This window comes from Amblyomma mixtum, chromosome 8 (assembly GCF_055824585.1).
Source record: "Amblyomma mixtum isolate Tamu chromosome 8, ASM5582458v1, whole genome shotgun sequence".
Lineage (NCBI taxonomy): Eukaryota > Metazoa > Arthropoda > Arachnida > Ixodida > Ixodidae > Amblyomma > Amblyomma mixtum.
The window spans coordinates 40660249-40678221 of NC_143019.1; the positions used below are offsets into that span (position 1 = coordinate 40660249).

The 17973-nt window shown below is 42.6% G+C and overlaps 1 protein-coding gene across 1 annotated transcript in view; it reads left to right on the forward strand.

Annotated features, from left to right (window-relative positions):
* Window positions 1-17973, forward strand: part of LOC149332214 (uncharacterized) — a 27449-nt gene continuing 9476 nt past the window's right edge. The window contains exons 1-11 of the mRNA XM_089557152.1: window positions 1-154; window positions 4885-4973; window positions 6117-6401; window positions 7718-7877; window positions 8810-8938; window positions 9786-9908; window positions 11426-11597; window positions 13653-13740; window positions 14585-14653; window positions 16363-16448; window positions 17290-17492. Coding sequence (XP_089413278.1) covers window positions 4897-4973; window positions 6117-6401; window positions 7718-7877; window positions 8810-8938; window positions 9786-9908; window positions 11426-11597; window positions 13653-13740; window positions 14585-14653; window positions 16363-16448; window positions 17290-17492 — 1392 coding nt within the window. The 5' untranslated portion in view covers window positions 1-154; window positions 4885-4896. The remainder of the gene's footprint in view (window positions 155-4884; window positions 4974-6116; window positions 6402-7717; window positions 7878-8809; window positions 8939-9785; window positions 9909-11425; window positions 11598-13652; window positions 13741-14584; window positions 14654-16362; window positions 16449-17289; window positions 17493-17973) is intronic.

The following is a 17973-nucleotide window of genomic DNA, read 5'->3' on the forward strand; positions in this document are numbered from 1 at the left end:
TCGCTGTGGCACGCGGGTGATGCTGAGCGACCATGCTGAGATGGGCAAACGAAAGAAGAGGAAACTATTGCACACAATCGTTCGCCATTGGCCTTGCTACCTGTGAGCTGTCCGCCTTTGCAAGAGTACGACGTCGTGAAGTGCCCGGGATCTCGTACGTATACCTTTATACGCATGCAGTTTCTGCTAGGGATGAAAAAGGGCTGAAAATGAACCCAATCCCTAAACTGTTTCTGGTGGCCTTTAAACAGTGCTCGAATTGGCATACTGGATGAATGGAATGTCGCACTTCTGTTTTGCGGCTTATAATCATATTTATGGCCACATAGGAATTCAAATTCGGGCCTTTTGAAGTAATCAAATACAAGATATCTTGTCCGCGAGGCGACGACATATTGTACTGAATGAACGACAACCGCCGCGGTGGCTCAGTGGTTAGGGCGCTCGGTTACTGAGCCGGTGTACCCGGGTTCGAACCCGGCCGCGACGGTGGCGTTTCGGTGGAGGCCGAACGCAAAAGCCGGTCGCCCGTGTGCTGCGCGATATGTCAGTGCAGGTTTATTCCGGAGCCCTCCACTATGGCATTCTCTTCTTTCACTCCCTACTTAATCCCACTCCCTCACTGCGCGGTTGGTTGAGGTGTCTACTGAGGACTGCAGAGTTACTGCGCCTTTCATATTGCTCAGAAGCCAATTCTGAACGTATGATATTGGAATATTTGAGACCAAATGCATACATTTGAACTGTGCAGGAATTAGTATTTGGAGTTAACACAGCTGCTGCAAAAGTGAGCATTATAATCCTTAAAAAAAAAAAAAAAAGCACTCGATACCATTTTGTGGTTGAAAAGTCATCCATCGATCTTACAGAGGCAGAGTACCGGCAGAGTTAACATGAGCTGTTCCAACCTCTGTGTCTTAATTATGCCTTCTATTTCATTGCTTTATCAAAGCACTCATGATGGGCATAATTCAATTTTTTCTCTCTTCAGGCAGTAGTGCAGTGCTTTAAATGTAGGGCCTTTCGTCTGCGGGTAAAACTTCCACAAAATGAGCCTTCAATGTTGATTTTCCAGTTCACAAAGCTGGACACTGCAAGAGAAATTTGTGGACGTCTAGTGCTTATTCCAAAGAGGTGTCTTCGGTCAACTGGGGATCTTAAACTTCTTTTAACTCTTGTCTTCATGAGGCTGATGAAACTGAAGTTCAGTAACATGTTCTGCGGGGCAAGTTGGTTCATCTTGGTAAAGTAAAAGCTTTTAGCGCAAAACGACTGAGAAAGGACGGGGACAGAACACAGACACAAAGGAGCGCTTTTACTCTCAACTAAATTTATTGCCAGATGAAACAGTTCTTTTATACACTGGTTCCAGTACAGAATCTGCTCACATTCCGAAGGCTGCGTACATGCGCACACGCCAGGTGACGCTGTCGATCACACATAATCCTATATAAAAACTTGTACTCGTTAGAGTACAACTTCACCGAGGGGCTGCTGACACACACAGATCCCTTCTTCCTGATGTGGAACGCCTCTGTCAACATCCGAGAGGCCTCATCATTGCCTTTTCCAATAACCCGTGTATGTTTTAGCAATGGCACGCATGTCCCTGCCCAATCACAGGATCTACAATGAACAGCCAAGTTTGTTCCGGTCCCCTGCTCAAGGCATCTTTCGTTTTCTCGCAAGCGCTCCTTTGTGTCTGTGTTCTGTCCCCGTCCTTTCTTAGTCGTTTTGCGCTAAAAGCTTTTACTTTACCAATGATGAAACTGAGGATAAGTTTGAAAAGGGCGATTTAGACGCGAAAGGCCAAGTGCGCCAATGACACCTTGATCCAAGGACGTTGCACGTTTAAAATGGTTACTGTGATGTTGAATGTTTCAGCACTGTTCACATAAAGGCGGGCCGGTCTTGTTCAGACATGGGAATGCTGTGTAGGTGATTGGTAATGTGCGTGAAAAAATAGTTGTAATGGATTAGAAAACAAAATTTTATTGAAACATGCAATTTCCATGTTGTTTATAAAATAAGGAGCAAACAAGAGGAAATTTTATGTCTCACAGAAAAATGAACTGTTTTAGTAAACTGTCTTGTGGTGCAAAAAACTACCAGATAGGACCCGAATGTCGGAATTTTTTTCCTGAATAACCGGATTCTTGCCCGAATTTGAGCTCAAAAATATTGCCTGATTATCGAATTGCAAAAACATGAAGACCCAAAAATGAAGGGCCTATTTATATGGTGCTTATAATTACCAAGTCTATTTAATTGTCTTATGTCCAGTTAAATTTAAAAGCACGTGAAACACAGCTAAATTGAGATTCTCACTTGAAAATGGAGACACTAATGCATTCTGGACACAATTCAGGGAACGTTGTGGCTGCACATGATTTGCAGATCTGGAGTGGCTTATGTGCTCTGTGTTTGGAGAGTCCTTTGGAATGTTGGTCATTAAAACAGATTTCTCCTTTTGATTTGTGTGCATTTTGCATGCATATATATTTTGTTCACTTTCTTGTGAGCAACAGACTATGATAAAAGATCTAGTGCACGGTTCCTTAGCATTTACAAAATGCTAAAAGACGTACTAGTAATTATATACTGCAATGTACAAGTGGGGTTCAAAATATGAGCTGAGCATCCTAAATAAAATATATTTAACATAACCAAAAACATGTATGCAGCAAAAAAACAACAATGAAGATATGAAGACAATAACATGTATATGATATACAGTGCACAGTGGATCCTTCAGAGTGTAGTTACTAAATGAGACATTTTCCAACACATAGAAGACGCATGAAGGCCAAAGAACAAAAAAAAAAATCTTTTTTTCTTAAACCCACATATGTTGACAAATGGAAAAAGAACGAGACAGTGCTATATACCTTATTATGTTAATCAGTTTTCATTAGTCCGAGCTTAATTGTATACATGCGGCTATTAAAGGGACACTGAGGAGAAATTGAAGTTGACTTGCATCGACAGAATACCAGCTCCTGATTACAAAAACGCCATTCATACTGACAACAAAGCTCCTGTAACATAGAAAAGAGCAAGAACCAAAATACAGGTATCGCCGCCACAGGCGAAACTCGCAAGTACAAGCTTCATGGCGTCATAGGACAAAACAGTGTTGCTAGAACCAATAGTTCTAGCAACACTAGGACACGAGAAGCTACGAATCACTGAGGCGCAGCAAATGCATGCGCAAATCTCCTTGACGTCGCCAGATGGCGCCACGTACCCGATAGCTACGCGCGCTCCTGCAGCGCCGGGACCAATCAGCGCTTGCTCTCAGCGGTATGGGGGCTCCCGGTATTCCGCTAACGGTAACAAGGTACACGGTATGCTAAAGGCGTCTATTTGCGAGAACTTCGTTGACGACTTCGAGAACGGGATCCATTGTAACGCTGGCAAAACGCCGGTGCAAATGTAAACGAAGCGACGGCCGCAATAGCCGATAGATGCCTTCAACATGCGGCCGGCGGTAGCTTTCTTTTCGGCTGCTGCTGGGCCGCACTGCTGGCCGCCAGAAATCACGGAGTCTGCGTTACGTCATGTGAATGTCATGTGAATGTCATGTTTCACGTCACTTAGTTCTGTGTCGTCATAGCAGAATCCCAAGTTTGAATCAGAGCGGCGGGAAAAACTATTTCAACTTCGAATCCAAATTTCTTAGAAATAAATGCATCTTTCGCTGCCGGCCAAGGGGCAACAAAGCCATGAAATGCCGAACTATCGAATTTTGCTATAAAAAAAATATTAATAGAGCTCTCCTCAGTGTCCCTTTAAGTAGCCCAGTGAATTGATACTACAGAATGTGCAGTTACTAACTATATATATTTCACTGTTTCATTAACTGTAGTGGTATAAGCTAGATGGTTGTACCAGGCAATAGTACTCTATATGATACTGTTTGTTCAAGTAGTATCTAATTCATAAAAGTTTAGCATTTATCAAATGAGTAATTCTGTGCTTGTGTATGTATGTTATTATTTAATACATAACATAGTCATTTTTGAGTTGGACACTTGACTAAGGTGTAGTTGTATGTGTGAAATCTTGTACTGGCAGGACCGAGGTGTTTTATGTGTGAAACCTTGTACTGGCAGCTAGAAGTTTGTGTACATTGTGACGTGCTTGTGAGCTGCCCTGACAACTAAAAGTATTATTGCTGTCGTGGTCCCATTAAAAAAAAAAGAAACAACACAATTGAAACCTGTTATGTTTCCAACTGGTTCCAATCGTACCTGAGTGGTGTAAAATTGTTTCCATTTGGAACGGTGTTCCAATTAGATGGTCCAGATGGAATCCCAGTTGGACCAATTGGGTTTCCATCTGGTTCCAGTTGTTGGAATGCTGTTCCAATTGGATAATCTAAGTGGACTCCCAATAGGACAGCGTAAATAAACTGCCAGTTTGACACAGCAGAAGTCTAATTGGTAGGTCAAGTTCCAGTTGGATGCACAATCCAAATAATGTAATTTATTTATTTGCTCGTTAGAATGCATAAGTATACAATTTGACAATTAAGTTGCAGAAACCTAGTCGTTAACAAGGCAGGCACAGGCTCATGCCTGCCTTTGCTTCACAAGTTTAGTATGGTGGACTCTCATAAATTTAAACTCTTAATTCGAACTGATGCTTTGTCTCTGTCAACATCAGGTGTATTGGAAAGGCTCACCCTAGTTCAAACTCTGCATAATTAAAACTAGTCGGTCCTCTTCAAGATAGAATTTGCAGGAGTCGAGTGTACGTGGTGTGCATCGTTTGTAGTTTGGATTGCATCAAACGGCCGTAGAATCAAAGGCCTGGCTCGCAGCGCTTGCAGTCATAGAAGTGGTACACACCATCTGCTCTTTCTCTGCCTGTGTCATGCAGCTAACTCCAGTCATGAGTGACTCCACCTCTACCTCCACCACAGATATAGTTACAGGAGCTCCTACTGAACCGGAGCCCCCCAAAAAACAGTAAGCCTTTACCATTTAAGCATGTCATTTCATAGTCACCACCAGCCTTGTTATGTGTGCTCCATTGATCTTCATTGATCTGTAGCTAATCTTGTCCTGTATCAGCCGCAGCCACCCTAATATCACTCGCCCACCTGACTGTATGCCTCCCCAGCTACTTTTCCTTGTGCTTGAAATCCACTCTGTTATCTTTTATTTTACCTTTTATTTTAACGCAAATGCGTTAAAGGCCCCATTACCGGAAAATCCGGCGTCGGCCATATTGGAATGTCATTCAACCCAGGTATGATGAAGCATCTTTGTATTGATAATCATCAGTGCATGCGATTATGCAGTCCTGGATTTTATTCATTGTTTCTGGAAAATTGTGAGTTTCCTTGATGTGCCTGTAATGAAATCTCATAATTTTCTCGGGACAATTGATAAAATATAGGGCCACATTATGGCATGCACTGACTCCTGTTAATAGGAGTATGCTTCAATATCGGTTGAATAAGACAACTCATAGATGTTTATTTCATATGCTACATTGCTTCCATGAAGACAAATCACACTATTCAAGTTGCTGCAAATTTTTTTTTTTAAGATTTTAGGCATGCATGGTGATGCCAGAGGAGATATATCAAGTGCTTCAAATCTATTTTGGATGCTGTGGTTATTTTGTGAACAGTACCATGTCGTATATAATTTCCCAAAACCCGCTAAAGCATTTGAACGGATATAAATTTATAACCGTGCATATTCGTTTTGAGCATTATCACTGAGACAGTAGCATCTTTTGACTTTTTCCTTTACTTGCCAAGAATTAAATGCGTATGCAAATTTAAGCACCTTCAGGTATTAAATCCACTGCCGTTACAGTTACAGGGTGGGAGCATGCTTAATACATCTGTATGCAGAAAACCACGGTAAAGAAATTAAGAAAACACATATTACAAAAATGAGCCTTTATTCAGGTCCATTTTAGTACTCTAGTTAAAGAAAGCAAATTAAGAAACCAAACACATGGTAATAAAGTTATGTATAGTTACATATACTGAGCTGTACATGACATATATTAGCTGAACAGTTTTATTTTTCTTAACTGTTGTTCCATTACTTTAAGATGACCATGTGTACTGAGGAGTGGCCTGTTTTTCCCAGGGTCTCCAACTTCTGGCCAGCGGCAGCAATCGTAGGTGCGTTGGCCCTGGTGGTGATTGGCGCCATGCTGGTAATTTCCTCCCGTCGTCCCCAAATGGCGCTGCGATCAAGCGTCTTGCACAGTGCCAGCACCGGAGGAGAAAAAGCACCAGGCGGTGTCGTTTTGCCACGCACCACACCGCTCTTCGCGAAGACTGCGGTAACGCGCGGTACTCCTTCGCGACTCAGCACGAAACCAAGTCCTGAGGTAGAGCCTAGCAGGGACTACATGCGCCGTACGCTCAGGTGTGTCATAACTATTTGGAATTTACAGCTGGAGAGCTTTCTGCATGCTACTTACAACACCAGCGATGCCAGTCACCATTAAAGCAACATCCTTTGTTGGTTATTCCACTGAGCTTAAGAACATGAATGTGCTGCAGTGTGAACTTTATGCTCTGGTTTGGTTCGCATGAAGGTTTAGTAGAACGTTCTTGCAAGGTTGGTTCATAGCTCCGAAAAGGTTAAAACTGCACAAAAGACGAGGACGTAGGCAATGAGGAACGCACAAAAACTGCGCCTGTGGTGTTTTGTGTGTTCCTCATTGCCTTTGTCGTCCTCATCTTTTGCACAGTCTTAACCTTTCGCATGGAGCCGATCGCCAGCCCTTCTCACTTTAATTACAGTGCTAGTTGTTGCCGTGAGCCATTTGACTATAGTCAGATACAACTCTAGACCGACTCGCGCGAAAATCTTTCCCAGCCCAACTGGTTTATGGAACAATTTCCAGTCGGTTCCAGTTGGAACCAACTGGAACCCAATTGGTTCCAACTGGAAACAACTGTAAATTGTTCCATAAACCAGTTGGGCTGGGAAAGATTTTCGCCAGGGGAAGCGGCTTTTCCCCATCAAAGGAGCCCCTTCCAGTCAATAGTGTCAGCCAATTCTCATGACCTTGTTAGCATGACAATGCAGAGAGTGGCACCACAATGCAGAGAGGGGAAAGGGTTTATTTCCTTTCACCTACCACCCCGTGCTTTGTCACACTAGCAGGGTCATGAGAATCGGCCGACATAGTGGGCCTGAAGGGGGTCCTTTGACAGGGAAAAGCCATTGTGTTCTTGAGTTGTATCAGACTACAGAGCATGTACAACGCGTCCATTGAGACATGAAAGCATGTCTATTGTTTGGAGCATATATATGGAAAGCTTGCATTCCGTGTGACCTAGTGCCACTGGTGCAGGTTTCCTACCTGTACACTCGCTGCCAAAAGTTCATGGAACGTGACTTTTACAAAGAAATTTAGTTTCTTTGTTTCCTGGCAAACTGCTTGAGATTGAATGGTGTACTGTGTAATTTGCATTTTCATATCATAGACAAAATTTTTTCACTGATATATGTTCCGTAAACTTTTGACTATGGGTATAGCTTTCTTTTATGCAGCAGTCGTTTGAATGATTGCATGCGTATGATTAAAGAGATCTCTCCTATCTGTATTCTTGCACCATGCACAAAGCACTACTTGGAGCTTCCCAGTGAGCTACCCAGTGAGCATCAAAAGATGTTTATTTCAAAAATCATTCAGACATGACCTATTGCTTTGCCTTGTCATAATGTTTCAGGTTTCTCGCAAAAAGGCCCCACCTGTCTGGGACAAAATATAGTGAGACAAATATTGTTAACTTTATCGCTGACGAATTTCGGAAACACGGACTGGACACCGTTGAGAAGGTTCCCTACCGGATTCTACATCAGTACCCCGACGAGAAGAACCCCAATAAGGTATCAATATATATATCGGGATGTGTTTCATGATGCTGTTGGCAGTGAGCAGAAATTTTTTTTTTTAATTTAATATATTTGTTTACTTTTTCTTAGGGGTGTGCGAATATCAAATTCTTCGAATACGAATCGAATACGAATACTTGGCTCTGAATATCGAATCGAATATCGAATAATCAAGGACAGACGCATTTAACCACTACAAAACATTTATTTGAGCACCCAAGAACATCGCAGTTCAACTATCGATGATTAAATAAACACAAAAGGTGTGTGTGGCTGCACAAAAAGTATCAGTCTGGAACATTATTTTTAGAAGAGTGCAAATATCAGAGAAGATGGGTGGTACACAGCATTGATTGAGGCTAGCTTGCCATCAGCACGAACGCGCGTTGCTGGGATGAACATAAATGGTTGTCGTGAAGGAAAACCCGCTGCTCCACATGGTCAGGCAGAAGTAGTTCCCTTCTAGCTGAAATGACTCCTCCAGCCACAGAAAATGCCTTCACTTGGCACTGAACTGGCACGTATTGCGAGGTGCTTCGTGCACAGCTCTGACTATACCAGCTTCGCAGGTATAGCCACAAAGAAGCTCACCAGCGCAGTCAGCTACGGCATGGACCTTGGAGGAAGGAATGCGCATTGCTCTGGGCACCGCCTTGTTGTTATGTCTCTGTCAATAGGGCTTGCGGACCGAAATGAACGCCGGTGCTCACAATGAATATTCGTCTAGATACGAATATTCGCGTCGGGTCGAATATCCGAGACAACACGAATACTTGGATTTCGAATCGAATACGAATGCTAAACATATAATATTCGAATTATATTCAAAAATTTCGAATATTCGCACACCCCTACTTTTTCTTTGTCGAGAGCTGTGTTAAATGCTCACTGGATTATTGAAGCATAATCACTGTACTTCCGCCCAGGTGCAACTTGTGGACGCAAAGGGAAAGGTGCTTCAAGAGGCTAAATTGAAAGAGGATCCTGTGCCAGGCGATGATACCAACAGTATGGTGCCCGGCTACTTATCATATGCACGTCCCGGAACGGTTGAGGTTGGTGTTGAATTTCATGCTCAGTACAGCAGCGTATAACATTCATCTGAGCAGTTTTGTTATTAAGGAAGTTTTTTGCTAAACCCAGACTCGGTGAAAAAAAGAGCAAACCTAACAGATGCTGAAGTCCACGCAAACACCAGTAGTCTGCTTGGTGGGTGTAACATGTGACAAGCTGTTATCTATCGTAACTGGCGTCCCCTTTACCGCTTGAGTATCGCAGTTCAGGCGAGTCTTCATTGGTCAGTACGTGCTGGGTGATTCTAGCCTAACTTCGCTCATACATTTCTGAGCTGCCACAATCTGCAACAGGTTAACTCACCAACGCAAACAGCCTAATGTGATGTAAAATGTGGATCATCCAAGAATGACAAGGATATACATCATAACGCTCAAAAACGAGGGCAATGGACTAAAAGACTAGACAAGCACTACAAAACGAGGACTTGTATCGTCTAATCTTCTGGCCTCCAGCCCCCAGGACAGTCTGTACCAGTGATAACCACCAGGAAGCATAGGACAAATGGTGGGAAACATTTAAAATGTGCATAGAAGGAATTTAGCTTCAGACCACGCAGATGTTTCCCACATAACTAGCTGTAGTGAATGAAGACATAGCAGGAGACCGAATCACATACAATCATGAAACTGCTGTCCTCCACCAATGTTCGCCAGAAACACATCAGATGCAGACAGAGTGCCAGAGGACACACTTGCAAACTCTTGTGAAAACACAGGGCTGTAGTCGTAATGCCAGACATGCTTTTGTAATGTAAACACTGTGGATGTGTTTATAGAGCTCGGTTTACGGCGAATGGAAACCCTAACAGCCTGTCACAATGTGCAGGCCGAAGTAGTCTATGTGGGCTCAGGCACCTACGCGGATGTGGACCTACTGGAGGCTCACAAGATTAGCGTCAAAGGCCGAATCTGCCTGGCACGGTACGGCGGAGGGCATCGTGGTGGCAAGGTAAGCACCGTCAGAAATGTTCCTCACTTCTTGTGCAGCCAGGAACCTAGCTGATTCATTTTTTTTCTAGTCATGTCAGTTGATTATTTGCAGTTATGTCAGGTAAGGTGCCAGCTATGTCAGATGGAGATTAGTATGAAAAAAAAAAAAAAAGCTACTGACCTTTTCTACATGCACTGTAATACACCTTCAAATTTGTACCCAATTAAAGACAAAATAGTCGACAGAACGGGTTGCTTCAAGTACCTCGATGTCTATTTCAGTGCTGATTTATGCTGGAGTGCCCACATAAATCACACCACTAACAAAGCATTTCAGAAACTAGGACTCATTAAACCTACTAGTTTATATCTTGCCAATTCTGAGACAAAGCTTCACGCGTATACTACTCTCTTAAGGTCAGCTTTAGAGTATGCCTCTATAATATGGAATCCAAGCAGCATTTCATTAATTAACCATCTTGAGCCTGCCCAAAATAAAGCTGTCAGGTTCATCCTTTCGTCATACTCACTGTATCAAAGCGTGTCATTACTAAGGCAAACTCTCAATATTCCTGACCTTATCATTCGACACAAGTTTTTCTCATTTATCGTTCTTTCATTCTTAAACCACAGTGGCTCCCCATTTACAGTTTATCGATTGCTTCTGCCCATCACATCTCATCCCAGATGGATCATTCTCGCAAAGTACAACCCGTCTTCACACAAACGCTAAAATATCAAATATATTACCCTTACTTTTGTCTATGGAAGACTGGCACTCGTTCCCGACTGACATTACTGAAACTGATCTATCCCATTTTCAAACAAAACTTTCAGCGCACCTTGGTTGCTAACCTGACTGTAATATTGTTTTCACTATTGACTTTTTAAGATTTGTGTGCTCGGTGTCTCTCATAGCCTGAGTTGGACAGTCAGAAAATACATCTACCGAAAATTTCATATGTTCATGTATTACCTTTCTGGCAAAATTTTTATTGTTTCCACAATTCCTTTAGTGATCTCCCAAGTAAGCAGTTGATGTTACAGTTAGTCATGTGGTTTTGTTGGAAAATGCACTGATTTTCGTGTCATTGCAAATGTTGTACTAACTGGTTTTGGTGTGGTCACCTTGTGATGTGAGCCAAAGACGTTAAAGAACCCCAGGTGGTCGAAATTTCCGGAGCCCTCCACTACGGCGTCTCTCATAGCCTTAGTCGCTTTGGGACGTTAAACCCCATAAACCAAACCAAACCAAACCACAATGTCCGCGTTTCAATGGAAGCAAAATGCAAACACGCTTGTGTGTTGTGCAGTGTCAGTGCACGAGATTAAAGAACCCAAAGTGGTCAAAATTGATCCGGAGCCCTTCACTTTGGCATCTCTCATTACCCATATTCAGCGTACCATATATTACCCACCCATATATTTGCCATTTATAAGGGTGCGATTTAACTGGCACAGGCATCAGTGGAGGTCATTTTTCTCCTGATATATGGAGCTCTAATTTGTCTCATATCATGGCTGGATATGTGGCAGATAGCCGTGTGCCAGGAACGTGGTGGTGTTGGAGCCGTTCTCTTTCTCGAGCCCGCCCTGAAAGGAGGGAAGAGTTTCTACCCAAACTCAACCATTGTGGATGGCACAGCTTTACAGCGAGGAGCCCTGTTCACGTTTGCTGACCCCGAGACTCCAGGCTACCCCTCAGTCGGTGAGCTGAATTAAGTGTCGTTACCCTCTCATGTTGCACAAGGTATTGCTTCACACCTGTTAGCAGTAAAGGCTATTAATATGCATGTCAGGAAATAAGTTGCCGATATACTTTGGGAAGACTTAATATTTTTTTTTAAGGAATGAAACAGCGCACCTAAAATGAAGGACCAAGAAAAAGAGACACACGAACACGCGCTGTTTGCGTGGCTCCGGTTCGTCAAAACTGGCTGCACATTGCAAATCCTGCCTATGCACTCCGTACTTTGACAACACTGTTGTGCTGTATCGCCATAAAGAACAACTGGTATGGGAAGTAGTAGAAGCGTATCATATCTGCACAGAAGTTGACTCATGTGTGAGCAGCACTTCGATGGCCTTGTCTAAGTGCGAGATATATCTGTTGGAAAAGCGTGGGAGCCTGTAGGTGCTTACCTTTCGCCAATGGTTTTTCCTTTCTTTTTATGTTAGTAGTTTGCGATGACGACGTGAGGCTGTGACGCAGCGATTAGAGATTAATTATATGTGGTTTTCCGATTAAAACAGTCAGTTGTAAGTCAGCGCGTGTTCGTGTCTCTCTTTTTCTTGGTCCTTCGTTTTAGTTGCGCTGTTTCGTTCCTTAAAGATGCAATACCAACTCGCCCACTATGCTATGTTGCTACGACTTAATATTGTTTGTCAACATATATTCTTATGCACCCGATTTTTACCACATTCTGCTTGGCCAGTTTTTACTTCTTTTTTTTAAATTGCAAGAGAAGTATGTAAACCAAAAAAAGATTCCAAAGTCTGTATCCTCACTTTTGACACATTTCTTTGCCTTCATGCGAGGAAAACGGGGCTCTTGGTAGCAAGCCTCGCTGGGAATATAGTCAGTATGACTATCAGGCTATAAATCTGTTGCCTCACTATATATTGCAATTCTGACGTGATTGCTAATCTTTTCAAATTAACTCTCACACCTGTTAGCAGTAAAGGCTAGTATTAATATGCATGTCAGGAAATAAGTTGCCGATATACTTTGGGAAGACTTAGTACTGTTTGTCTCTTTCTTCTTCTACTATATATTCTTATGCACCCGATTTTTACCACATTCTGCTTGGCCAGCTTTTACTTTTTTTTTTAAATTGCAAGAGAAGTATGTAAACCAAAAAAAGATTCCGAAGTGTGTATCCTCACTTTTGACACATTTCTTTGCCTTCATGCGAGGAAAACAGGGCTCTTGGTAGCAAGCCTCGCTGGGAATATAGTCAGTATGACTATCAGGCTATAAATCTGTTGCCTCACTATATATTGCAATTCTGACGTTGTAACCACTAATCTTTTCAAATTAACTCTCTTTTTGATTTCTGTCACAGCTACTGACATGCTTGCTTCATACATCTGTTGCTCGAGTAATGCACATTTCCTGATTGAGATAAGGCCTTACTGAATCCAAGGGAGATCATGAGCTACGATCTTGCTGCATGAATTGTTGAATGTATTGTAAGGGGGCTAAGGAGTTCCGGGTGAAGACCAAAAGGCAGCGATCAAGGCGGCGTCAGCATGACGTCAAGTTAAAGTACCTTTAAGCTTACCAGTAAGACTAATGCAGCTACATTTTAGTCGCTTAGTTTTCCTGTACTTTCATTTCATTTTTTTTTTTAATTCTTTTTTTTTCAGTTGGTTGACTAATACTGCATGTCAAGGAATTAGCATATGGGAGAAACATAGCCTAAAAGCACAAAGCTGCATGATGTCCACACATCCACGGGAGGCAAATTGTTTTTTTTTTACTGGAAAAGCAGAGACACAAAGAGCAGATATATAGTCATCTTTGGCCACTTAGGCAGCAGCGCAGGTGTTTTTTCGTTTCTTTCACTGCTATGGTGTTTGTCTTCTACTGCAATTGCCAGGAAAAATCGTGCGCTTATCTAGGGGCTACCCATAGACAGCTTATTTCTTTCTGTTGCATTTTGTTTTTGCGGCCCGTGCATTTGTCCTGTTTGTCAAGTTCAGTCTTTGAACTCTGTGTGCGCCGCGTTACATTCTTGTAAAATTGCTTCCTCACTTGCAGATGGAGTTTATCGTGTGGCTAACAGCAGCGAACTTCCTCAAATCCCGGCTCTCACAGTGACCTACAATTTCGCCAAGATGTTACTTGAGTGAGTATATGGCAATTGGGCATGCATAAGCATCCCTTTAAGGGGGCATCCTTTCGTGAGAAACTGTGAAATATCTTTCTCCATAGCTGTTAACTAGAGTAGAATGAACCATTAAAGAAAGAAAAGTGCTTGTTCTAGCTCATTTTCATTCATTGTCATTGCCTTCTTATTTAGTACTTAAGAATGCGCAGTGCAGTAGGTTGTGGCTTAAAAGTGGAGTGAATGGACTGTGTCAAATGCGTGAGGCCATCAGCAGATGGCTGCCTGTATGTTTTCAAGGTTGAACTTCTGATACTTCATATATAGCTTTACTTTTGAGTGATTTCGATGTATTCCCAGAGGTGATAGGTGTTTACACTTCGTTGCCAGGCGCTTCAGAGAGTGAAGGACCCAATTCTTCATTCTGCATTTGCAGTGCTGGGAGTGTTGCAGCAGCTCTACCTCACTACTTGGCAACTGTTCCATAGTCGTACACGTTAGATGGCCCAGGAACTTTTGAAAAGCACTGCATGAACTATTAGCTTGTTTGGAATGGTTTATTAGCCATCTTTTCGAAAATTACAGATGGAGGTACAGTAGAATAAAAGCTGTCCTTGGACAGCTTGACATGTTTACAATCCCATGTTTCAAGAGAAGGGCAGCATCGCGTATGCTTACATAGATACATGCAAGAGGTAATGCAAAAAGAAGCCCTACAATGGGCCCTGTTTTTTTAGAAAAACATTCAGCAAGCATTCAGACAAGGAATAGGTATTTCTTCAGAGCCGGCGCTTGATTCTACCCTATCAGACTTGTAAACATGAAACGCCGCATTGTCTTCATGCTGCCATAATTTGCGCTGCAGGCAGTTGGATGGCAAAGTGATGAACTTGTCTGGCGGTGCTCAACGTACAGGCCCCTTCAAGGGTGGCAGGTGAGCCTCTTGAAACAGTACATTGCTTTGTTTGTTTGTCTCTTTACTGCGAGAAGCCAGTGTTATATTATTATTTATTAGTACCTCACAGGCCCCGAAGAGCATTGGGTGAGGGGGGCAAAATCGAAAAAAAAAGGTATATACAGATGGAAAAAACCATAATATCGGTACAAGAATGCGGTACAAGTCAAATACAAGAAAGGAACACGAAATTTATACAAAACGGAGTTAAAATAACATCAGACACGAAAATAGAGGGGAAAAAAAAGCGAAACACGAACATGAGAAAAAAAAAAGCAACCAGGGGCAACAGAAGTGGTAAATGGGAAAACAACGTTAAGAACAAATGAAACTGTTGTACATTTCAAACATCACTATGGCAATAAATGTATACATAGATGTTTTTTAAACTTTTTTATGAGTGCCTATAGCAATTCACTAATTTGATACGAATCCAAATAGAAATTCAGTTCAGAAGTGCGCCTCCATTCACAGTTTGTATGCATCAAAGGACAATGAACGTAACTTGCATGCAGAGTTTACAGTGAAATTAATGATATTTAGTATACTGCTAGCTACCCTACCATTACTTCCATTACTTCTACCCAATGCAGACTGGACCACATCTCTACTGCAAACCACTTGTGGTGTTGATAGCCACTGATATTCATACTGGTTCTTGTGCAGTGGTAATGGTGTACTACCACGTTTTGCTAAAGATTGCAGACCATGTGACCCTTCATCTAGAGCGCACTGTGCCGTGTGTATTAGCATTATGATTATATTATAATATATCAATCTGATATATTGTGCTTACTCGCGTAATTTGTGCATTTTTTTCCTTCAAATTTAGGCTTCTAAAAGGGCGCAAATTATGCGAAGATTTTGCGAACGTGGAATAAAAAAACTCTACAGAGGTCATAACGTACAGTATTTACTTTGCATTGCCACCTACATGTCGATCCCCCAGCTCGCACCACCCACTGGTAAAAAAAGAAAAAAAAAGAAATGTTGGCTACAAATATAAGACCCATACCCTCTCCCGTCTCGCTCCACGTTATGTAGCTTCCCGCGAAATGCATGTGGAGCTCATAGCAATGCGCAATGATACAGTCACAAAGGCAAACGGAGATTGAAGGTGACAAAATGGCGCCCTTGCGTGTGGCCTGCCTAACTATAGCGGCGAACCAAACAGCAAACGGTTTGGCAGTTTTGGATTCGGGCACATTTGCAACTATTCATCCGGGGAAAGCAACCGCCAGCTCGAGCGAGCTGGGTAAATGGCACACAGTTCGTCTCCTCTCCACTCATGCTTTTCGCAGCTGCAAACAGTGATGCAGCCGTGCCAATGTTCCTAAGCCTATCTTGCATGCACCCGCTTGAATGCTTGTGGTGTGGGGCAGCATAGTCAAATTTTTTTTATAAATCCAGGTAATGAATTAGGGGTGCGCAAATTGTGCGTTAAATATGGTATTGTTCGTAATCAGATAAGGCTACGGAGCAGGTGAAGAACTGACAATAGATTTGACGATACATTTTTACAAAAAAAATTTGAAAGAAATCTGCAAAACAGATCGTAAAGGGAAATAGTATTATGCCCTGTCTTCCTGCAGCCCACTTGCATTGTGAGGCTGTCATTCGTAGGATGTCATAGTTTTAACAGTGAAGGTAGAGCCTGCTGGCTGATGTACTCTGTGAATGTCTCACAGGAAACTGCGACTCGTGGTGAACAGCAAGTGGGCACGGCCCATTGTCTACGATGTCATTGGTACCATCAGGGGCAAATCGGAACCAGGTGAGCATGTGAAGTTCGATATGTGATGCTGTCTAAATGTGCCATGAGATGGCTACTGTAAAAGATCACTTGCTTACACCTTTCTGCATAACGTGTGCTAAACTCCGCAAAAGCTGTTGCTGTGCTACTGCCTGCTATATGCTAATGCCTGGTATCTACAGTCAAGTCTAAGACCTATGGACTTTGTGGCACCCTGGTCTACCGCATCTATCACAATGGGTGCATAGTCATGTGCCTGGCACTAGTCATGGGATGACATGTAACTGGATATTGATGGTTTACAGTACGGAATCCTCCGTATAACAGATTTCGTTGTAAAACTATGCAAATTGATTGGCTACGGTTGTCAAACTTTATTTTGTGCTGCATGGAAAGGGAATGACGCTGACAAATCTGGGAGCAGACTGATATTAAGCTTCACGGGGAAGGTCATAGAAGCTTTGTTATATTGGCTCCTCTAGGCTTGCTGATGACGGACTCCAAGCACTTCATGTTCAAAACTATCCCCTGGCTTGGGAACTTAAGTTCCAAGACCTTATTGGAATACCATAGCACATACCCATTGTAGTTCTGTGGCAGCCATTCTACTGCTCTGCATGAGTTGACATGTTTGTTTTTAAGTTGTGGCAGCTAGTCGTATTTTCGGATCAGCAAAACACAACAGAGTTTGTGTGCATTGATATGTCAGTGTATTTTAGGGAACTCCAGGTAGCGTGTGTTAGTTCAAAACTTTCCCCTTCTATGTTTCTTACAGTCCAGGTGTTGCTGTAGCATGCAAAAGTACTATGGCATTTCTTTTTTGTTTTGCAATCCTCACTACATGGAAGTGGTTTTTGCGCAGATCGGTATAGCATTGCAGGAGCCCACCACGACGCCTGGGGCTTCGGTGCGGTGGACCCTTCCTCGGCCACTGCCAGCGTGCTTGAAATGAGCCGGATTTTGGGCACTCGACTGAAGCGTGGCTGGCGACCTAGACGCACGATAGTGTTTGCCATCTGGGCCGCTGAAGAAATTGCCATTGCCGGATCAGGCGAATGGGTAGAGGTGCGTGCAAGCTTTGTTACGCAATTCTTGGTGTGAAGACGTTCCATGCTAGAAATGCAGTAAGAGCAGTGAAACTCTTTGGCATTCATATTTTGGTTCTGTGCATTTCCTGTGGACATCTGCCTTAGTAGCATCTCTTAGTATTTATTGGAATGCTGATGGGCAACGAGTAGAACTAAGAGCTGATGCACACTGTTGTCCGCTTTGAGAGGGAGCATGCAAACTGATGTAGCACTGTCATGTGGCCAGAAATTTTTACTTTCTTTTTCACCAGTTTTTTTTTTTTTTTTTCTCTTAGTTTTTACCAACAATGTGCTCAGTTTTGAACTGACTAGCAAATGTAATTAAACTTTGCTTCATCTGTTGTGACAGGTCTATTGTCCATGATTACAGGCACATTTAGAAGCCTTCTCTACATGCAATGTTTTTTATTTCCCAATGCCATCTGATCGCTTAATTGGCTCAGAACGTGCATCATGCA